General features: G+C 27.2%; 1 protein-coding gene across 2 annotated transcripts in view; it reads right to left on the bottom strand.

Annotated features, from left to right (window-relative positions):
• Positions 1-12,269, bottom strand: part of LOC112683120 (rho guanine nucleotide exchange factor 40-like) — a 156,476-nt gene extending 144,207 nt beyond the window's left edge. The window contains exon 1 of one of the 2 annotated variants that reach the window (XM_025554009.1): positions 11,740-12,269. In XM_025554009.1, the coding sequence (XP_025409794.1) occupies positions 11,740-11,817 (78 nt within the window). In that variant the 5' untranslated portion in view covers positions 11,818-12,269. Of the gene's footprint in view, positions 1-1,478; positions 1,548-11,739 lie in introns of those variants that run through there. The other variant, XM_025554010.1, reaches the window with a different exon arrangement.
• Between the last annotated feature and the right edge of the window lie 13,748 nt (positions 12,270-26,017).

Here is a 26,017-nt window from a genome sequence, read left to right as displayed (position 1 = left end):
TCAGAGAACGCTAATTTTGTTAGATTTAAAATTCCCTATTTTTAAAGGTAAGTTGTTTACATTTAGGTATGTTAAACTATCTAAACGATGAAAAATTACTATATTAATAGTTAAAATTATTTTATAATATACATTTAATTTTTAACTCACATATACTAATTTTGAAAATAAAATAAAGGTTAACTTTTTATATAATAAATTAACCATCATCCATAATTATCCATACATTTTCTTTATATAACTATTTATTAACCGAGTAATTTATTAATTTCATTATTTTATTTTTTTACATCACAGTTCAATTCTAACAATAAACGCAAAGTTAAAAATTACATATTTTATTAAACGTGTAATTATTATCTATTTTATGATGAAATAGAAATACATAAATACTTAAGTAGGTATGGGATAAAGTTTAAAGTTTTTTTACCATGTATACCCATACATGAATCAAATATAAACAAGTACAATCTAAAGACGCTTTAAATATAAATATATATAATAATAATAAAACAGTAAAATGATGAATCGTGATTTTTCACAATTCTTACTTATTTTAGTATTATTCACTAAATACTCAGATATACTAAACAAACATATTTTTACACATTACATATAGAACTCTCACAAAATCCATATATATTTTACGAGCTAACCCATCAGTAAATATTGTTTTTACCCGATAGTTCATTAAGATAATCATTAGAGAAATCATAAATGAAAAATACACTATTAACACGTACCGTACCAAGACCTTGTTAATTCTCGTAAAATCTTCGGGCGTGTTCATTCGATCATTCGCAACACCTTAAGTTTTACATACATACTATCTAATTCAGTTATGTCACGTATCAGTGACACCTCTTGTCTTAAGACTTTTACATTTATTATGCTGTTAAAATGTTTATTACCAAGATTGTATGACCTAATGAACTATGACTGAATAAATTGTATGAACAATAACGATTATCAAAAAATAACCGTTGATAAATTAAATATTTTTGCAATTTTAATGATAATTATAATTCGTATAACGAATAATAACAGGGATGAATAATAATGAAAATATAAGATCATACAAATGTAATATGTCAATATTTCCAAATTGTAAGAATAAAATTGAACTAATATCAAAAGGATTTTTCTTAATATAATACTTTTTAAATTACTATTATTAAATGTCGCTATTTAGTTCAAAATTGCATTTTTGCAATGTACAATCTGGATCAGTTAAATACAAGGTTAAATACTAATTAGTTTTATGAAAATATTTATAATGTTAATTAATTATTGGATAATGTAATAGTTGGATATTCAAATGTTTTCGACGTGAATACAACTAATAAAACATAAAATACCAAAGGCATTTGACAATTAAAAAATCAACAATTAAACCAATACATTTACGTAGAACATTACTCATTATGTATCTTATATGTATACTCTATTAGACAAAAACAGCATACGCAAATACTTACTTTGGACCGTTTAAACGCGTGATCGATCATTGCAAACCGAAAACAATGCACAGCACACGACAGAGAAACAAGTAGCCCGAACGAATGCGATTACTATACTAAGGCACCGGGTGTATGCAAACATTGCGGCTCGGTAGATGGTCGTGTTGCGTGCGTGCTTTGCATCGACCAAGGATCAGATAAAAATGCGTCTACTGCTGCCGCCACCGATACGATTTTCTTCGCAAATCTTGCATGGCGGCACCCGCCGAGAAGATCGAAGGTCAGATACACATACACGCCCATTCGTCGTGGCAAAGGTATACACAATAAATATTAAATCGTTTTCTTATTTATAGCTCTAACAGCAGTGCACTGCGCATATTATATTATATTATATACTGTGAACGAACGTATTGCACGGGTTACGACCGAACACCGTGAAATGTCACGGGCAAACGATGGGCCATTAATAAGAGGAAATTCAACGGCCTGACGAAATACTGGTTCTGGACGTGACGAATAAAGAAGGAGCGTACAGTATCCTATGGAAACATATCTCGTAAAGTTCAGTCGCAATCACTGCACTTCTTCGATTTCAACTCTATATTGTACCCTACAAACATCACGTAATAGGTACAAATAACCGAAAATATGGGGGAAACAAAAATGTTTTAAGCTAGAGTATTTTATATTGATATTATGTAGGGTCGAAATAAAAATGAAACGATTATTCGTGACCAAATAAAAATACTTGTAATGCAAGAACATACATACAAACATACACATGCGATTATAAAACGTCATTTAAATAATTGAATAAGGCATGAATTTATTTTATCATTTACCTTATTACACTCTTTGTTTATAAGAGCAGAATCCCAGGCATAATTCATATTTTAGAATAAATAAGTAAATTAATTCAATTATTTTCAATCATATAACTATCGATTTGTGTGCTAAACATAACGTATCTAACATATTTTAAAATTAAATAATTTTGATAAACCTAAAAAAAATATACTGTAATCCAGTAATCTACATAAAATATATTATGAAACAATAAATAAACACTTTTTTAATGAATTATTAATAGATATATAAATAATTAACTATAAATATCTAAAAGTAAGAATGAATTAACTAACTATAACTGATAAAACAATAAACCTGAACAGTGGCGTATTGAGAGGGGCGAGCCCCCTAGAGACAGTTTGAACATTTACATCTTACCTGCGCAGTATAATTTAAGCCCACCACACCTACCACGAAAAAATTGTTCTGGCTTCCCTCGTATCACATAAAAACTACATTAACGCTATAATGTAAATTATGTATCGCCAAACATATTCATAAATATACTGGTATGCCTACTAAATTTTAATTTATTTAACCAAAATGTACATAAAAAATGTTTTACCGGGGCACCACCCCAGTAGTAAGTACTTACAAGCCGCCTCTGGATCCCCTTAATCCATGTAGTACATTTGAACTCAATAATATCTACTTGTATTATATTAATACATAATGTAAGATAAAATAATTTTTTGCAAACGAAAATAAAAATAGTAAATACATCTTGCAAAACGAACTATTAATATCAATATATTCCTTTTTCTTATACTCTTAATTTGAGGAAACTTTTAAAAAATAAGCATTAAAAATAAGGCGTATGTGATTCTTTGGTAAGCGTAATAAAAATAAAAATAAATGCCTTAAAAAGTATTTGAAAGGCTGCCGATAATTCTTTCAAAAATATTAAGAAAACTGTTTCTAAATTAGCTTCTATTATAAATGTTCATATTAAAATACCTCGTATTTGTAATAGACAAATCAAACGTGATAATGTTAGTTTCCATAGTCCAGAATAATATTTCAAAGTATCTATATACGAATACAAATATATATATATATATATATATATATATATATATAGCATTTCTCGATAATTTAATATCGCAGTTGATGTTAGCATATAATTTTAGTATTATATTTGGTGGGCTGCTCCCTTGGAAGATTTCTGACAACGTCACTGACCTCGACTTTCAATAATACCTATTATAAAACATTAAACAACACACCTATACTTTTATTTATAAGATATAAAACTATTTTTATTAGTTTTACAAATTAAAATTAATATAGATTTCAATAAAATGTAATTACTTTTAAAACACTAATAAATATGATTTTCATAAAAATTCGTACTTCACATTTTTTAATGTACAATTGATACAGAGTCCTCCTCTACCCCCATCCATATGATTACGATTTTTAGTACAATGTCAGTAATAATTTACTGTAATAATTCTTTTTATTCATCAAATTGCACATTATAATTAGGTAACTACTAATCTGTTATTATTTTTTAAACTAAAGATATACTTTTGACTGGTAATAATTTGAAAACAATTTACAAAATTTACAAATTATTTATTTTAATGTGGGATATATAATTTAAAATTAATAGATATATTTAAGTCCTTTTCAGTTATTTTGCTTAGACTAGCTTCCTGAAAAACACTTCATAGTAGTCTTATATATTAGTATTTAGTAGGTACACACTTCTCGAATCCGTAGTGTACTCTTCCAATTTCGGGGTTTATTAAAAATTCGTTAATTGAAAATATATTTAATGATTTTATTAATTTATATGATTATTTATACAGTTTCGAAGAATAATAACAAACTTATATTTAAAATACAAAAGTTACTTGCCAAAGAAAAATTCATTAACCTCTAACAAATTTTTAGCTATAAATCTATATCTTACTATTACATTTTCCAGATTTTTACTATATTTATAAATAAATTGTTCACAATAATTTCTCAATATAAACTTCTTGTTTGAATAAAAGTAAAAATGACTTACAATTATGAATACTATATTACTCATAACTTTTGAAATTATTAATAATATATTGATTATAAGGAATATAAATTACATTTAAATGACATTATCTGGAGCATTACCTACATAAGTAACATGATATTACAAATCTAATTAATATAAAGAAAATTATACACATTATCTTAAAATATCAATAAGATATTAAAATAATTGAAGAATCAATTACGATTTCCGAAGATTTTGTATTCCAAAAAAAAAAAAAAAATTAAATACTAACATTTAATAAAACTTTGAACAACCAGCTATTATAATTTAGAAATGGCGACTTGACAGTTTTGATGGGAGTGAATTTCAAGTCTACAGGGGATCATGGGATTCAACCTCTTCATTATAAGTTATATCGTTGAGAACAAATATAAAGTGTTAACCTCTTAAGTTTTTCTCACTTTATATACTTTATATATACCAATCCCCTCATCCTCTCAAAATAACCACCAGTGATTTAACTAGTAATCTATACATATATTTCGTTTGGTGAGATTTGATATCAAAAATAAACTAAATAATACTAAACATATAAAGTTGTCTGTAGAAATTTAGATGTTTATTTTAGATTCCAAACTCAAGTCTTTGTTCGAATAATCTGTATTATTAATTTATGGAAATTAAAAAACAATAATGCATCAACGTATTTAAAAAATTAATTTTAACCAAAGCTGGTAAGATGTGAATAAAAATTGAATATCTGATGAAAAAATGTCGTTAATGCTCGAAATATTTAGTTTAAGCATTACTAACACTTATAAAAATTATTTTTAAAAACAAAAAAATTACCTCTCTAAAATACAATTTTTATCTAATTTCCAACCTAGAAAGTTGAGCGTGAAAATTATGAATATGTAACAAATCTTTTATCACAAAAAGAGAAGAAAAACATATCTGTAGATTATAGAGCCACATTCTTTGCTTTACAATTAAACCAATATTTGCTTAAGGTTTGGATAAGTGGCTATAGTGGTTTATTATCTTACACTTAGCCCTAAGAATTTCTAAATATAAAATAGAAGTTACTGGGTAAAATTACGAGCAAAAATTAATTTAAAAAAAAAAAATTATAGTAGAACACAAATATAATTTTTAAGTTTATAATTTTAGTGATATTTTATATTATATATTTATATTATATTTATATTATATTATATTATTATATTATATTATATTTATATTATATATTAAATATATATTTTATATTATAGCATACTCATAGCTATAAAATTTAAAAAAAAATTAAACTATGTTATTCAATGTATATAACTATAAACTAACATAATGTGTGTTTAATCCATTTAAAAACTAAAGAAACATCTGTAAAATTAAATCTTAGTAACCATATATTATTAAAACAACATTTATAAAATTCAGTAAATTAATTTACAATTTGAATACAACATAAACGCTAAGAACTTAATTATCGAAGCGTTTTTTTTTTTTTTAATAAATAAAAAAAATTCGTAGACAATTATATTAAATAATAATGTATATCATTGCTATACGATATATGATAACATGCTACGATTAAAAATCAATTACTCCTACTAATACTGAAAAACAATTAAATCTATTCTTTAAATTAATCTTTAATAATTGCTCAACAGCAAATAAATGGCTTTTATAATAGCTTTAAATTATTTAGTTCAGAATATAAAATATAATATGATTATTTTATTATAGCTTGATATTAAATAAGATATTTGGTAATACCCATGTTATCCTCTTTAAATTTTAGGCTCTTGCATATTAATTAACACAGAGGAAATTAAATACAATTAAAAACTAAATTGGTTGAATTTTATAGAAACTTCTCTTTAGATATTAAGTTGATATCAAAAATAAATCTACTAAATATACATATTACAAGTAAAGTGAATGACCTAACAATTTTTACTTTTTATACTGTGTATTTTATTGTTGAGATACATCGTTTCAATTTTAGGTTATCTTCTCTATTCTTCCAAATTAAAGGAATAATAAATACTTACATAACATTTAGTCTCTTACTCAATAATTAAATGTACCAGAACCAATTTTCACAAAAATAAATTTCTATAATAAAACACTAATAGTTTTATTGATTTATCATCTCAAAAAAAAGTAAATGACTGAAACACTAAAATACAAAAATATTTGTAACAATCATAAAATTCAAGTTAGAAATTAAAATTTATTATTTTAAATTTATTTATGCAAAACCCAAATTTTACTCCATACAACTTTCGATACAACTAAAATAAAACTCGTATTTTTAACGTTTACAAGTTTCCACTCCCATGGTAACAAGTATTTTTTATGATTATTGTTTTGCAACGATGTACATAGTTAGTAATGCGTAGGTGTGTAGTCTCTACTCGTAGTTACCATAATGTAGTATTTGGATGGGCAAACATTTCACCGTTCATTTAATTGCGCGTTATTAGGATGCAGCAGGGAATTAGCATAATAAGAGTTTTGGAACAATACAATTAGACTATCATGGCATAAAATAGTGTCGAAGAAACACAATTATGTGTATTATATGCATAAAACTATACTTTAAACGAAGGTTATTCACCCTTCTTATATTTTATACTCTGATATTAAGTCATTAATTAAGTGTGTGTTATCAATATGTTATAATACTATAAAAAATAACTAGATGTATAAGTTTCTAAAACCATAAGAATGCATACATTTTTACTCATATTCATAGGTTCCTAAATGTAAATAAATATTTTTTTGATATATAAACGTAAAATCCAGATTGCCCAGTTGATCAAGCTTAAGTTAGAAATATATTTTATATCATACAAAATATACGGTTTTACATAACATAAATCTAAACATTAATTTAATTAATGAACCAATAAACATTTAAGCAATTACCTCATTAAGTTTCACACAAATTTAAAATATTTTATACATCATATTTCTAAAAGATGAATTAAATGGGATGAATTTATCTATTCATATTTGGCATAGTTATATCAATAATCCTCACCAATAATAAAAGAAGCACGTATTTATTAGTTACTATTTACTAAATATATAATAATAATACGTTATATTAGTTCACATATTTTAAAAGAATGTATATTTAAAATCAACAGTTAATTTATCGGGTTATTTTATACGTATTTTAATGAAAATATAATAATTACAACCCGAGTTACAACTATTCGAAGAACTCATAAAAGTATATAATTAAATTATTGCATATATGAATTTTAATTAAATATATAAAATAAAATATACAGCAGAATATCCCACATAATACAAATAAGATATTTTACAAACAATATAAATAATAAATACGAGTCTATGTAAAGATAGGTTAGTTAGGTTAATTAGGTATGTTATTTTAATATATATACATTCTAAATTATTTATTACAATTCGTATTTATTATTATTGTTATTGGCCAATAAATAAAATTACAAAAAATAACTAAACAACGCCTCTAAATGTGTGAAAAAATAATTTAAAGATGAGTTTTTTTTTATATCAAGAGTTGTCATACAACTATACAAATTTAAATAGATATTGCCACAAGTATTGTATGTAATTATTTATAATCATTAAAAATAAATAGGTCATAAATTGTTTTATGTAATGACAGGCAACCCCGCAGACAACAATGTATAAAAATACAAATATATGATAAAACTGATACAAATTTATGTCTGTGAAACGATCATCGTTTCGTCTCAATGTAAGCAATTGTTCTATTAGATTATCGAACCCAAATAATTACAAGTATAAGTGTAGCATGTATTATAAATAAACGTAATAAAATTGTTTATAAGTATAAAATTAAAATAATTAATAAAATTAAAAAATTAAGAATAATTCTGTGCGACTATATTTTGTAAAATTATTCAAATACCTCTAAAATCAAAATTAATTGAACACTTCAATAAATTCTTGTAATATTAATTAGTTAATAAATTATTTATATATTAATAAAAATATTAAAATATTAAATAAAATATTAATATATTAATAAATAATATTATTTTGTACTTTAAAAGGTAATTTCATATAACACATATACATTTTGGTAAAGCTTAATCAATTTCGAATAATTTATAACCCATGATCATGAGATAAATATTTAAATTTTATTATAACTAATTATTATTAATTACTTTACATTACTTATCAATTATCAATGTACCATCCATTTAAACAGACAATTTTATTCAATAATTTAATCTGAAACTATGAAAAAAATTAGTTCAGCTCAGACCAATAAAACTTGCACAAAATCAGGTGTACAAAAACTATGATTCAAATTTACCACCTTAAAAGTAATTTCTAAAAGTCGAGTGATCGCTATTGATTATCGCAGTTAAAAAATGGCATTCACTAATTTTAGTTGGTAATCAAAATTGAAATTCCAAATAAAAATTAGACGTCTATACAAATCACAATAAAAAAAAATATTTAAATAATATAGAATTTTTTAAATAGCATTCATAACAATTCATATATTTTCCATTCGTTCACAATCATACCATAAACCTACGTCGAACAACACTCGTTAGTCATCCATACTAAATTTAGTAGACCTCCAATCCTACGTTTTCATTGTATTCTTGCACAAGGTATAAAATGGTCATGGTGCAATTGTTCATCAATGATGTACGTACTTAATATATTCAATTGCATAATGATTGAACCAATAATCAACAAATGGCACACCGACGTACTATAAGATGTACAATATGTAAACATTGTTAATTAATTAGCATACAAAATAAAACGATAGCAAACTAAGGTCATAATTATTCCATGAAAATATTACTGACATAGAGTGCGCGTTTTTATCCCCCAACAAGTATGATCTCCCACCATTTCATATTTTTTCTTGTTATATTTTTTTTAATAGAGGCGTTTCTGAAGGTGAACACAATAATATTAAATGTGCTTTTAAATTTACAGAAATTAAATAAATACATAAATAAATCCATTGTACAAACGAAATATGTAAAAAAAATTAAATTCTGGAGTAAACACTATCTTGGAAATAATAGTATTAATAGTTACAAAAAATAATAAATACTGTTAAGTGTATTATTTTTATTTAAGTATGTACACTTAATAAAAAGTATTAAAAATTTATAAATTTGTTTATATTTTAGTTACTTTTTTTAAATAGAATTCTTTAAGATCAAAAAACATCTACCTATATACAGGGCGTATTTATATGTTTCCCGCGTATAGGCCTGTGGAAAATTGTCGCTCTAAATAACTAAAATAATACATTGTACTAACTAAATTATCATTTAATTACTAACAATAAAATATATTAAGTATATATTAAGTAAGTATGCAAAACTAATTTTATTTCAATACTAAAACAAAATTTCTTAATATTTAAACCATTTTTATTTATTATTAATAACAAAATACATTGTTCAAATTTGCACTGTAGACACGTGCCTATAGTACCTGCATATAAATACACCACTGCCTATATATATTATACATAGTAAGTTAATTATTAAGAACCAACTTCATATTAAAGAAATTTATACGTGTTCACGACATACTTTCGTTTAATTCAAAAACAGTATTCATTTTACCTCGAGTTATTAAAATGATTGAGTTACAGGACAGTTAACGAGCTATCTACACGTGAAAATGAATCAAATTAAATCAAAAATAATACAATATGATATTCCACACATACTTGTGCAATATATACATATATACACATATACTTATATGTATATTTGTGAAATTTAAAATACTTGTAGTTACAAAAAGGTATAATAATATTTGAATCGGTCATTTCGAAAGGACAAATCTCAATAAAATGAAAATTGTCAGAAAACGTATAAAACTGTTTTTAGAGTTCAAAATTAAATTTAGATAAAAATTTAAAAAAAGGTTGAATTATTTAATTCCATATAAAAATCAAGTATGAAATGGCAGTCTCGCAGGAAATATGTATTATTCTTAGTTAAACACATCTATCACATAAAACTAGTTTTAAAAATGTGTGGAGAAATGACCTTTTCGAAATGACCGATTAATTTATCATACGCACAGAAATATCTGTTAACAGACTGTTATTGGTAAAATCAATACCAATTTTAGATATTAAAGCACAACAATTTATTCAGGAGATAAAAAGTTAAAAAAAAACTAACAAAAATACGTCAAAAACATTAAGACATTGTATGGGTGAAATCTATTTTAAAGAAAATTAAAAAAATGTCGCAAGGTACCAAAAAAATACTGATGACCGTTAGGCAGTGAAAAAATCAACTGTTTATAATGCACTCTCTATAGCCTGTAAATATTAATCGTAGACCGATGTTTAAAATAGTTATATATGTATGAACTAGGAGGTATTTCTACAAACGTGTGTGTTTTTATATACCTGTCGAATCTTATTGATAAAAATTAAATTTGACTTTGTTTGTTTTGTATTATTGAGCTTATCGTGTGCCAACTCGACCGGCGAACAAATATAAAATCAAAATGCTAATTCTATTGCACCCATTAAAGTAAACCTACTTTAAACAATGCTATATCGGTATGTTTGTAAATACATATTTACATATTATATATTATGTTATATGTAGATGCACCTTGTTAAAGGGTATCCAGACCCGCCTAGCCTGCGGTGTCATAATCAAAATCACACATAGGTGGCAGGTAGGTACACGTCATTTCACCCTGGTAAACTCGAGAAAATACTAGCAGCGATAACGTTTTATCAAACAACAGCGTTTCACAAGTCTACATCATAACTGCGCTCGTTATCAAGTGTATCTAGTGGTTTATCGACGGCAGAACTAATTTGCTACATAAATATCGTTTCTACAGTGCTCATAAATATACGGTGTAATATACCATGTTCCCACTAATCTCACACATATCACGGTCATCTACACTGCTACGATGCCAACCACATATTTATACACCAAAAACCCAATAAACGCATACGGACACGCACGTCATGTAAAAATTCCGACCAAGGTGCTCGAGAAAACAAATCATCTAACGGCAAAAATACCGGGATTACCGCGATTATAGCCGGCGACGGACTTTCGAGTATAAAAGACGCCGTTGTAGCAGTGACATTACGTAAACATAAAATACAATAATCGAACGACTAAAGGCAATGGTTAAAGGATTCTTGGCAAACCCCTAGGATTCGTTTAAATAATAACGAACATTCGTGAAACTCGTAGCGGGATTTTGAAAGCAGTGTCCAATTTCCATGGCGAACCCCGTCCCCTTCCACGTACCCGAGAAACGATGAGGAAAACCAGCTGCCGACTTATATACACTGTGTAACAAATAATAAATACTACGCTCATCACCGATACGACTGCGCCGGGAATACCTGACCGAATTGTCGAAAACCAAGCGGGTACTCACCATGGGGCCGTCGATGGCGAGTCCACTTCTGACTTTCAGATATTTCTTCCGCAACACTCGCCAGACGACATACGCCATCGCGATGATCCATAAAATATCGTAGTGCACCGCGACGTATATCGTTCGACCACGACGCGATCACATTTCGTCGGTTTTACTCGTTTTCTATTTCGCGAACACCGTTTCAGCGATGAGCGCGCCGCCGCCGCGTGGGTAAACCGCGCACAATAAACGGTCTCGCGGGTCACACATACGTGTAACACAAGTTCACCCCATCCGCGTGCACGGGTTACGGACTGTTCGCGATACCGATAAAACGTTGACGAACAAAAAACGTACAAACGACAACGCTAACAAAATCCGTTTGCTTTCACAACGCGAACGGCGAACGGCGGAGGACGGCAACGGCAACAACACCTGCGAGCGCGCGACTGGCGTTTGAACGAACGTCGAGGCGTTCAAGTCCGCGCGTGTGTCGTTGCGCGCGCGAGAAGACGGTTTTTTCGGACGGATCACGTGCTCCCACGACGATAGCGTTGGCGGCGGCGGCACGCGGTCGTCGTCGTCGTCATCGAGGGGAGGGAGCGGCGACGAACAGCAGCGGCCAACCTAAATATCGCATTATTTACAAAAACAACGTTACTGTAACAACAATAATAACGTCAAATCATCGCGACCCATCCGACAACCGAACAATGTACTAATAACGCTGTTATATTTTTTTTTATGATATTGTCGCTTGAAATCCATACCATGGTGCTCACCGTGCGCGTTACCACCATATTGTCTATAGCGCAGTGTGACAAACCAATACTCATTTACTCACACACATCCGCGCGCACACACAAGCACATCTCGATTAAGTTGATATTATTTTTAACGGTCGTCGTTTATTTTCGGTAAAAATGCGCGTAAATATGAACTATAAATATATAATAACGCTTATTGTTATCGTGGCGACAAGCAAAATAGTTTTTGGTCGTCAAATCATGATTGTTGGGGGGGAGGGAGTAGAAGTATACGTGACCTTATTTTCGTAAGTACATATATACTACTCAAATATTACGAAACGCGACCTCGTAATCTATGCAATTCGAAATTATAACTATTATAACTACTTAGGTACAAAACCGACGTATAACATGATACCATATTATAAGAATATTGAATACAACGGTATACACGTGTACTAAAGTATTTTAAGTATATTCCAAAACCTATGGCGTCGTTAATTGTAATAATTCATAGCAAATATTCATTAGGCGTATAATTTTTATATTTTAAAACTTTTCCTTTTGTATCTCTGTAATAAATGGAAATAACTTAACCAACCATGGAGCTTATTAGTTTGTTGTAATACCAATTCAAGATGAAAAAAAAATAATATAAGAGTATGTTGATAACAACAGCCATAATATTGTTATTATGATTATTATTATTATTATTATTGTTATTATATCCTTTTAGTTTAATTAGAAATATGAGTGAAGCAAAAACTATGGTATAATAAAAATCTTAACTATAAATGTCAATTAAACCGTTTGAAAAATTCTCCTAGTATTTTTTATTTACTCTCAGTAAATCACGATTGAATTTCGTCTAGTAGTAGGTAATTTTAATCAATATTTTCGGTCCAGAATATTGTCAATTATTATTCTCAGACATTCAATTTTTGATATTCATTCAATATGATGTGTATTGAAAACAGCATCGAGTATATTCTATTTATATTGAGAGAGACAATTAAATTCAGGGCGTCAAAACGAGTTTAATTTTCTCGAGTTTTGTTAACTATTTACCATAAAACCGGATTTTATGTTTTCCTAATGTAAATTAATTTATTAAAGTTTGCTACTAAAATGTATACAGTATTTAAAAAAGGCCACCAAAACGTTTTTATAACGTTAAACTATTAAAAAAAACAATTGAAATCGATAACAGATAACATATCGGTAAACGATAAACGATGAAAAGGGATAACGGATAACGAAACAGAAACGAAAAACGATTTAAATAAATATCGAATAACATAACAGAAAACGATTAACATAAAAGAACATAAAAAAAATTGCCATGGAAACATATTTATAACTATCAGTAAAATGTATTTGGAACATAGTGATTTTTGTAAAATTGACTTAAACTACTAGGTAATCCAAATAAAATAAATATAAAAGGATGTTTAAAACAGCAATAAATTTATCAACTAATAAAATATAAATAAGCATTACTAATTATAATTTATAAATATGCTTTTTGAAATTACGTCGGATATTGTCGGCGCGGAACCTGTAACGGCCTGCTTCATCAAAAATAATTTCGGTGAACACCAATGAAACATTAGTATGGGCGTAGTATGCATGGGGCTGTAGGGGTTGTAGACTCCATAGAAATTTCCATGGCCCCCTCATTTTATCTAAAATTAATAAATTCTAGTTTTAAATGTTTTTATAATTTTCACTAAAATTCATCAAGTTTTGAATATTAGCAGTTTACTGTATATTGACAATTATTGCACTATCAAACATAAAACTACTTATTTTTTTTCACAAACATTTTTATTTATAGATCAACGTCGTATTCATTTTTTGGATTTACCCTATACGATCGTCGAGCCATGCATTGTCGTGTCGTCCAATGATAATATTATATCGATAATGAATAATAATTTGTATGGAACACACACATAATAATTATTTATTTAACAGTATTTTTCTCGAAATTGGTGAATCTGTCTTAGTTGTTTGCTCATGTACTGCTAATCACACACACACGTCTGTCTTATATTTTACTATAAAGCATATTATTTCATACATTTTTAATTAATTTTGATATCTTTGTTTCTTTTTTTCTCGTTTTTCTTATTTTTTTTTAAAAAAATGTTCAGTATATTTCAAGCACGTATTTGAGGGGGGCGAAGGGGGCATTCGCCCCCCCCCATGGCTCGTATTTTTTTTTATATATTACATTGATTTATTTAAAAAATGTAATGTATAAATAATTAGGAATATAAATTACTAGTCTATCATTATAATATGATAATAAATTAATTAATATGTTATTTAGTCACGGGTATCAATTTTTGTTTATCTTCTTATATCATAACATTTTTTGGTTGTGGAACGAAGTGGTATTATCTTCCACGGATATTGCTACGGTTTTAAACATTTACAACCATAACCAAGGTATTTATCAGATAACATTTTTTAATAACACTTTTTTTACCACATATTTACTAGTTAGTCATTTTTTAGTATATTTATGCATATTGTATATTTTTGTTTTTATTAGAACTATATATGTCCTTAATAATTTTACTCGCTTATTTTTTTTTTTTTTTTTTTACAACATATTATCTGGTACTTTTTGTTTAGCATAGGTATTTAGTTATTTTTTTGTATTTTTTTTTTTTTTGGTATCATATCTATAAGCGGAAACACTTTTAAACGTTTAAATTTGTGTAACGTTTAAACGCTTAAATTGAATAACATTTAAATTATTGATAACGTTAAATGCTCAATTGCTTATAAAGTTTAAATGTCCCATAACGGTAAACAATATATATTATTTTGATTGAAGCCCTGATTTAAAAACTTAGTTGAAATCCGTTTTGACTCCCTGCTTTAATTGAGCCTGAAATCATAAAAACAAGAAAAAAAAATTCAATATAATTTATGCCAAACAGTGTGATCATAAGTAAATAAAAAACAATTTTATTTATTTATTGAATATGAAGTATAATAGAACGTTCATCATATATCTGTATCAACTATATTATAAACTATGTCAGAAACGTTAACAATTTCTTTATATTTTTATTTTTTATTTTTTTTTTATTTGAGAATTAAAGCTTCAACAACGAGGGTTATTAGCTTGTCAAGATTTTACAATGTATTTATCTTAAAATTAGGTATACATAAAGTACTTTACTTTTTTTTTTTTTTTTTATTATTATAGTTATCATAGTTTTTTAATAATATTAGTCATATTTAGGAATTCAATTATTTTAAAAGTTTGTAGTTCATTGAGTGCTTCTGCTATATTGGTCGGCATGTTCAAATCGGTGCGTATTGATGTGTACTGAGTGCATCCTTCTACTATATATTTGATGGTAATGATTTGGTTGCATGTATCGCATCTTGGTTGAGGTTCTTTGCTAATTAAATATGAGTGTATGAGAGAGGAATATCCGATTCTGGTGAGGGTGATTGCAATGTCTTGACGTCTGTTGAAGTAAATAGGGGTGTGCCACTTTTTAATTGTTTTTTTGATATTTTTTAATTTATTGGAAGTTGGTATTGAATTCCATTGATTTTGCCAGAGTGATAGAATTTTCTTTTTGATGGAATTTATTATGTCGTTAGAGGAAATGTTATTTATTTTAGGGGTTGGAATATTTTTCGTTGCAATATCAGCATATTTATCAGCTATTTCATTTTCTGCGATACCAATATGGAATGGTACCCACATGAATTCGATATTTTTTTTTTGTTTCCATTAGTTTTGTTTATATTTTGAAGGTTATTTCATTTTTTGTGGATAGATCTTTGAGCGCTAGTAAGGTGCTAAGGGAATTACTAATTATAAGTATATTATTTGATTCTAAAGTATTTGCAAGTTTTACACCTTCATAAATGGCGTAGTTTTCGGCTGAAAAAATGCTGGTTGATATTGGAAGATTGTGTTGTATGATTGTATCATTAATGATTACAGAAAAACCTACTCCAAGTTCAGATTTAAATGCATCAGTGTATATTTGTGTGGAATTGTAGAATGAATGCTCTATAATATTTTTAAAATGGGAGGTGATTATAATATTATTTGTTTCGCTCTTATTGAATTTGAGAAGTTCACTATTTAGTTTTAGTTGCCATTTCCAGGGTGGCGAGAAATGGGATGTGCTTTTGTTTACGACTTAGGTATGGATGTTCATAGATTGCTGTAGTTTTTTAAATATGTCCCGTACTGAGTAGGAATTTTTTCTGTTCTGTGGTTATAGGTGATGCAGTAAGTTTGTTGAATATGGTTTTGTGTCCTATGTGGTTGGGTGTACTTTTCCTTTTGATGATGTAATTTAGGGTATCTTGGTCTCTATGTAGTTGTAACGGGATTTCTCCAGCATAGTTGAGGATGCTGTCAATTGGACTTGTCCTGTATATGCTCCAATTACCAATCGTATTCCTTCATTATAAATGGGGTCCAATATTTTGAGGAGATTGAGTTTAGCTGAGTTATATATTTGTGAGCTAAATTTGATTTTGGCTAAAATAAGGGATTTATATATGGTGAGTAATGACTTTTGATTTACTCCCTAAGTCTGGTGAGATAAGGTTTTGATTATATTAATTTTATTTTTGCAGAAGACTTAAAGTTATTTTAGGTGTGTTGTCCATTTGAGATTATCATCAAAAATTATTCCTAGTATTTTAATGGTTTTTTGTATAGGTATTGGTGTGTTATATAGGGATAGGTGTTGATTTATTTTAAATTTGTAGTTGAAAACAACACATTGACTTTTTGTTGAGGAAAATTTAAAGCCAGTTTCTTTAGACCAATTTTGTATGGTATTTAGCGATGATTGAAAGATATTTAAAGTCGTTTCTATGTTATTTCCATTACAGTAAATATAACAGTCATCGGCAAACATAATGTGTCTTGTGGTATTAGGTATTTTGCTGAAGATGTCATTTATTGATATAAGAAACATTGTTACACTTATTACTGATCCTTGTGGGATACCATTTTTGGTAGGGTAGATTTTAGAGATTTCATTATGTGCTTTGACCTGTATTATGCGATTGCTTGGAAAATTTCTCAAAAAAAGAAACATTTTACCATTGATATTTGCCCTTTGGATTATTTCGAGTATTTGATATCGCCATGTCATGTTATAGGCTTTTTCAATATAAAGAGCGATAAGGCAGAGGTATTGTTTGCTGTTTTTTGCATTGCTTATGTCGGTATATAGTTTTACTAGGGTATCTAATGTATAATGATTTCGGCGGAAGCCACATTGTTCTTCGGTGAAGAAGTTGGTTGTCTCCAGGTGCCAAATAAGACGTTTATTTAAATTTTTTTTCATTATTTTCCCTATTGTGTTTATGAGTGATATTGGGCGATAGTTGGCTGTATTGTACTTGTTTTTGTTGGGTTTTGGATAGGAATAACAATTGCGTTTCGCCATTGATCAGGGAATACGCCGTTATTCCAGATTGCATTGTACATATTTAGTAATTGGGTTATGCCATCAGTGGGCATATTTGTATAAACTGATAAGGTATGTCGTCCGGCCCAAGACTTGCTTTTACAGTTTAACATGGCGTTATGGAGTTCATTTTGACTGAAGGGGATATTAAGATGATTGTCTTGATGATGAAAGTTATTATTGAGTTCATTGATGATTACATTTTCAAAGTTATGTTTATAGTGTATGAAGTCAGGATCAAAATTTGAATCACAGCTGTTTTTTGAGAAAGATTGTGCGAAGGCGTCGCTTATGTCGGTTGAAGAAGAGAGTTGTATATCATTATGTGTGAGAATTTGCTTTAATTTGCTTTAATTGCTTTAATTTTTTCCATATTTCTGTTGAACAGGTGTTGGGGTTAATTGAATTTGTGTATTTTTACCATGATTCAGTTTTGGATTTTTTAGTTATGTATCTAGATTCTGCTTGAGTTTTTTTTAGGTTTATGTGGTCTATAGGTGATCTAGTTTTTTTGAATTTTTTTAGACATTTTTTGTACTTTTTTATTGCTTCTTTACATTCTTCGTTCCACCATGGTACTATTTTCTTTCTGTGAGTTGTTTTTTTTCAATAGTTAAATTTGCAGCGTCTAATATGATTTTTGAGAATTGGGTAATTATGAAGTTTATTTGGATTTAGTTGAGTTGAGATTCTGTATCGATTATTATTGGATTTTCTGGTAAATTTTGATTGATAAGATCTTGGTAAAGTTCCCAATTGGGTTTTTTTAGGTTCCAATGTGTGTATGAAGTAGTTTTTGAAGTTTAGTCCAGTAGGGTTATGGATATGAGTCAATGATCACTACAGTTGTATTCATTGAGAACTCATCATTCGATTTGCAGTGCGAGTGTGCTACTTGATATTGATGGGTCTATAGCAGAGAATGATTTGTTTGTTGAGTCGTGTCTTGTGTGTTCTCCAGTGTTGAGTAAAATTAGTTGGTCATTTTCAAGAAATGTTTCGATTGTTTTTCTTCTAGAGTCAGTGTGATTTAAACCCCATAGTATACTGCGACTTTTGAAGTCGCCAAGGAGAAAAAAAGGTTTAGGCAATTGTTGTATGATATGGTTAAGGTCGTGAAGAAATAGAGTAGTGCTGTCTATACATTGCATATACATATTGGATTTTTGAGTTGAATAATGACAGCTATTGCTTCTAGTGGAGATTGAATTTGAATTGCATTACTTTTGAGGAGGTTTGTGACGTAAGTAGCCACACTACCTATCTTTTTTTATAACAGACATTTTTTTCAAGGAGTTTTTACTTTCAAAATCATACCCGGGATTCACTTGATTATATTGTTACACCCAAACTGTGAACATCGTAATTGACACTGTTATTCTTTCATAAGGTACTTTATAAGCTACTACTAGGTATTCATCATAGTTCCATCTTCAAAATCAATATGAACAATTTTAATCATTATACAGTAAAATAATCAATATAGCGTGTGATTATTCATTACTCCATCATTATCACTTGAACTCGATTTTATTTTTGGAAATCTAATATCCAATATACCCACTCATATTTTTATTTTAACTGCTATTTTTTTTTCAGTATTACAAATATTGAAACATCGTTTTCTAGATATATCCATCCACTAATAACACTTATGGTTTGTTTTTAACTAATGTTTAATAAAATCAATTTTTCAAAAAATCAAAATAAAATCAAATATTTAAATCATTCATCTCAACTGATATTCATCGTTCATCACCCATTATAATTTCCATATCACCGTCGGTAAGAACTTTTATTCAATGGACAGTGAGCATTCTACGTTTTTTCATACGTCAATTTGTCAATTACTTCCTTTACACGTTTGAAATATCCAACAGTGATCAGTAAAGCGATTTGTAAATTGTAAGCGTAGTTATTAGAGGTCTCGGTTGAAAACGTGAAATAATACGTTAAGACAGAGTCCAAGTAGACGTGAATGAAACATTTTTATACTTAATACACGTGCATTTTCAATCCATATTAACATATTTTAGAGTTATTCATGTATCCACAGATAGTTGTGCGGTGCTGTATCATATATGTTCTATAATGCGACCGGCCTTTATGTACTGCTTATGTCGAGCGAATTAACTGATTATTTTTATATGTTAGATAATAAATATGGATACTACCTTATATATATTTATATAATAAAATTATTACTTACTACATATCATCGATTTATTATTATTTTCAATTTTTTACCGTAATATCGTCCAATACCCACTCGTTTGATCATAAATAAGTATACTTAATAATGTATTTAGTAAATATTTGTTGTGAGCACGCTCTTGAGTATACTCTTATACAGAGGTGGAACTAGGAATTTTTACGCCCTGGGAAAATGTTAAAATTACACACTATCATAGACCAATAATCAAATACCCTTCTCGAGAATTTTTTTCTAATAATTTATATACAATCATACTAATTGAGTTTTAACCTAATATCAGTATTTAACAAAGTTAAAAATATCAAATTAGTTGTTTATTGTAATTTTTTTTTTGTATTTTAATTATTTATTTTTTATTTATTTAATTTTAATTCATACAATAAATTACAAAAATTACACCCAATTACCCCAACTTATAGTGGTTAACACCACACACTATTTTTAGTGCTAACTAGCTGATAAGATAATATATACTGCAATAATTGGTAATAGATTTTAACCAATCAAACTTAAAAAATTTTACACGCTTTACATTTTTAAATTTTTTTTACATTTTAGAATACAAGTAGATGCATTTTTTTTTGTTTGAATAAATTATAAATTATTAAGTATACCCAACCTAGGTAAGTATAACCTTTTTGGGGTTGAAATCAAAAGTGTGCGGTTTTAGGAATCAACGGTATAAAATTGTTAATCAAGTTGTATGTCATTAACAAAGTCGTTTACCGGCCAATTAGGTAAAGGTAATCCCAAATTTATACTTGAACCCCCAAAACCCCTCCCTGCGTCCGCCACTGTATTTATGGAATTATAAAATTTATTTATAGCAATCTTAAATAAAACACGTTGTTTTTGATGAACAATATCATAAGCGCAATATGGGAGGGCTTGGGTGTGTTGAGCACCCTCAATTTCGAAATTAGTACCCCCAAATATATTCATGTTAATTTACATTTAAATACTCATTACTCATTATGCATAGAAAAACAGAGTTTTTATTGTATAAATATATAAATTTATTATTTAAATAATGGCAATGGAAGTTCGTCCTTTGTCTCTTCGGTCCTCAAACTGGATAATAGTAATAGGTAGGATTGCCAGATTTTGAAATCCCTAAACCTAAACCATCATATTGAATTACTCTTTTTTTTATTTTAATATGAAAACAAAATAAGTATATAATTTTGTGATTTAAATATTTATTGGCTAATACAAAAATATATTATTATTGTATATAACTACTTATATTTTTTATTATTAAATAATATATTAAATGTTATTTTCTCTCAGCTTCTATTAACCGGGATAAACTGAATGATCGGCCGGGACACGGGGATAAATGACAAGCCTAGTAGTAAATATACGAGTTATAAAGAAATGGTAATTCATTTCTTTATCAAAACGGTTTTAAGCAAAGGTTCAGAATAAAAATCAACCATTTATAACTATATTTTACTATTTGTAGTCTAATTATCGGTAGGTTCTTTTTCATATCAACCTATTTAACATTTTATTGTTTGAAAAAGAAAATTTTTTTTTAACCAAATATTTGTCTGTATTCAAAGTTTTATTATGATTGGATTGAAAAATATTTTTTAATAAACATTTACGTTAAAAATTGATGTAAAAACAGTAAAATCCATAAAAATCGTAAATATAATAATTTACTTAAATGTTTATGAAATAAATTTGAATCTAACGATTTTTAACATTTTTTCAATATCGAAAAACAAATAAGTACTCAAATATGAGTAAGGTGATATTATATTTTCACTTAATATCCAAAAATAAAAATATTATTACACAAAGACTTTCAAAAAATTAGGTATCTTTAAAGTTCTATATTTAAATCAAAAGCGCTTTTTTAAAATTTTATCAAATATAAAAAAAAATATCTTTGTTATAGGGTTAAAGTTTCAAGTTTCTAGCCACATTACTTTTGGAATTACGTCTAAATAACTAAAATCTAAAAAGTGAAAGTCTTATTTACAGCGTATTTTTATTGTTTCAGGACAGTGTTTTCCTCACGCCTGGAAAAACTATTAAGATTTAAAAAAATGACTTATCTTAAGTACCACCACATGCCAATTTAAAATCTAAAAAGATCCTAGAAAAAACTTTTGGACCAGTATTTCCACCCGAAAATCTTTTAAAAAAAATCAAATAGAAACATCATTTTAAAACCTTAATATCCTTCGCTTCACTTAGAATCTAAAATTGATCATGTGATGAAATATTTGTGTTTACAGACGGGTAATTTGTTATACGCAAAATAAAAATATAAAATCTAAGTGAATAATTTAAATTTAGAAATATTCAAAGATTTACCAAATATTTTAGTAGCTGCTAAACTGGTCGGATTGCTGGTGTCTATAACCATTAAGTAACATGAAAAAGATAGAAGAGCTTCAGCACCCCCAGTTTTTTCATTTAAATTGCGCCCCTGAACAATATATAATCTATCTAATTTATTTTCTGCGAATATTTCTTTACAAGCAGTAACAATTGGTCATAGTGACTCCTTGTTTGTAATATTCCCCTTTTTTTCATGGTTTATTCCATTTTTAATATGTAAGAACTTTAAAATAAAGTAATGTTTTAGCGAATTGGCCATACATTTTATTTTTTTTACATAACTTAAAGAAATAAGGTCTACTTTTTAATCCAAATCGTATATCTTGATGATGCGAGTCGACCAATATTCAATCGTATTATTTATTTTGGCATGTGTAGCATTACTACATTTATATGAACCATTGTCTTAACAAAATATTGTAGGAATATGACTTAATTCGGTTATTATGGAAAATAATAAATTTAACAACAAAAATATTTTTTACATGACCAAAAATTAAAAATATTTTATACATGCTTATTCAGCCCTCAGTTCAAAATACTACTTATACTGATTTGATAGAGGATTTCAATAGCTAAAAACCTTCCCCGGATAACCTCAAAGATATTGTAATAAACCACGTGTAAATCGGTCAAGTCATTCAAATAAATTACACAACCAATAACACACAATAGAAGATTTATACATACAAATATTGAAAAAATGTAAACTGAATAATAATTTTAACAAATAAAAATGTAGTAAGTTAAATCCATCGAAATAAATATCATAGTATAAACATAAAATCTACCTAAACATAAATATATTGAATAAGAATAAAAGAATAAATCTATTACCGATCAAAATATCAGATAGATAGTATATATATACATATTATTTCCATCTAAACTGTGTACATAATGATTGTGCGAATTTTCAAGAGGGTTTACATAATACGTACCTCAAATCACAGCTCCCTTAAGCACCAATAATGATAAAAAATTAACTACACTTTAAGTCTTAACTTAAAAATGATCCCATTGCATTATTCAATTTGAATCGAAGTCATAACACACTATAAATTCCAATTGCACTACTCAGCAAACAATTTAAGTCGTGCTATGAAAATACTATACATGTTAGGTTAAAATTACGTATTGTCATCGTATTTTGTGATATTATTAAAGATCTTTATAGATCTGCAAAAATAACTAAACTATAGCTGTATGGACAAAATAATACTATCTCCAACTAAAGTAAATACAGAAAATTCAGTAAGTTAAAAATAACATGATTATAAATGCTATATAATTATTTTTATTTTTATTATACATTTAAAATAATGATTTAACGATGATAACAAATTATGTAGCATACTTTATAAAAAATTAATAATATATTTGATAGAAAGTACTACTTATAATCAGTATTCACTTGGGGGGTGGACGTGGGGGACTGAACTAAATTATCAGATAATTTGGCGTATCTCTACTATTTTTTTTTTTTTGTTTTAAAAAAAAGAACGCATGAGAGGTACTAAATTAAAGTTTTGTTTTTAAAAAATTACAAAAAATTAATATTTACATAAAAAAATTTGTATGTGTCATCAGAGTACCATTATTATTTTTTTACCAATTCAAGCATTACTTATAATCTAAATTTAAATATTAATACGTGAGTATTTTTTTTAGTTACCGATTACTTCACGTACGTGAAGATGCCCCCCCCCCCACTTTGTTCTATCGATTTCAAACAAAACACAAATCATTTTAAATTGATTGTAAATAATTGTAAGTACAATTTTGGAATTTGTAAATTTTCAGGGAACTCAGAAAATCAAAATAAAATTATTATAATAAATTATATAACTTCACGTACGTGATTCTTTCATTTTTATACATAATGAGAAAAAATACATGTGCCGTTGAAAATGTTTTGTCCTGTAGATTTGCTGAAAACAATTTTTTTAAATATATGTTGCAGTTAAGACGAATACTTTAATATTTACTTGTCTTTTATTGTTTTTTTTAAATGGGTCAGAGATGAATATAGTAGAATAATTGCAAATGAAAACAATAATATTTTGAAGTTTGCATTTAAATGTGTATTAAATGTAATTCCAAGAATTATATTAATTATAATTAATTATCTATCAATTATAATTCTAGGTTAATGAATTTAGAGTATAGATTTTGCAATTTTTGCATATTCTTGGCGTTTTATGACTGTATCTGAATTTGAATCGACGTTATAGTCGCGTTTCTAATGGATGTCTGAATCATTATTGACGCCATCACTTCTTATTATAATTATTACTATTAATATCCAATTTATACTATTATTACAATTCGTATTATTAATATAATTATTATTGTTAATTATGTCTAATTTAATTATATATTTAAATAAACTGCAAAATTAACTAATGTTGTTTTCTGGTCGAATTATGCTTCAGTTGTTAGATTTGTTATTTCAAAATTATCAACATTTCAATAAAAATATCAAGCTTCTTAAAATATACTATTTAAATCTAAAATAATTTTAATAACATTTTAATCATTTTTTATTAAAAAAAGAATATATTATAGTGTTGTACTATATATTAAGTGACTTCCTATTTTATACATGAATTTAATTTATTCCAGCTTATTGTGTCCTATTATCCTAACCAACTTCCTACTTTACACGTTTTGTGCTATTCTTACAATTTGTTCCATGTTTTTCATAAATTATATAATAATGAACATGGATAAATATTTTTTTCTTAATATGATATTTTATTTTTGAGTAAATTTAATACATCGACAAAATTACAGTTAAAAATAAAAATGTTTTTCTATGGATAATACAATATTTTTGTATTCATGTACAAATAACAAACGATATCGGATTAACCCTAAATAACATATTTGATTTCTCTAAATTATAGTAACAAGTTTGTTTTTTAATAGTTTAACGGTATTCTATTCGTTATAAGTCGATTTCATAAATCTTGAATAAATACTGAAGACGTTGGATTTTTTTTTTTTAAATTACTTTTATTCTATATTATACTATTTACATTTGTTTAAAATTTATCTCTGCGATAGTTTAACTACATACTATTTCGACACACAAAAACTTCTAATATCTCATGACATAAATAGATAACTTTAATTGTTCATGGCAGTATAGTATGAATAGACATATTAAATTGGCATATGTAGGAAGGAAAACAATTAAACTACAAAATCATCGTAATTATACGAAATCTGTGATTTTGGTCCAGTTTTGTCAATATTTGAATATTAAAATTCTTATAAAAAAATTTGTAGCTATATATTTTCGATATTTTTACATAGAAGCATTGATTAAACATACAACATGTATATTTAATCAATTATAGAAGTAAGACGAACTTATTTTGAAGAATCTTGTACAACAATTCGTATATAATAACCAAACTTTAAAAACGTTATCAAATCATAACCGATTTTATTGTATACATTACCAAGTGGACATAAATTATATTTGAAGTGGATCA

The sequence above is a fragment of the Sipha flava genome, unplaced genomic scaffold, assembly GCF_003268045.1.
Source record: "Sipha flava isolate LNK unplaced genomic scaffold, YSA_version1 220_pilon_pilon, whole genome shotgun sequence".
Taxonomy (NCBI): Eukaryota; Metazoa; Arthropoda; class Insecta; order Hemiptera; family Aphididae; genus Sipha; species Sipha flava.
Note: the sequence above shows the minus strand (reverse complement) of the source record. Positions and strands in the feature narration are given on the sequence as shown.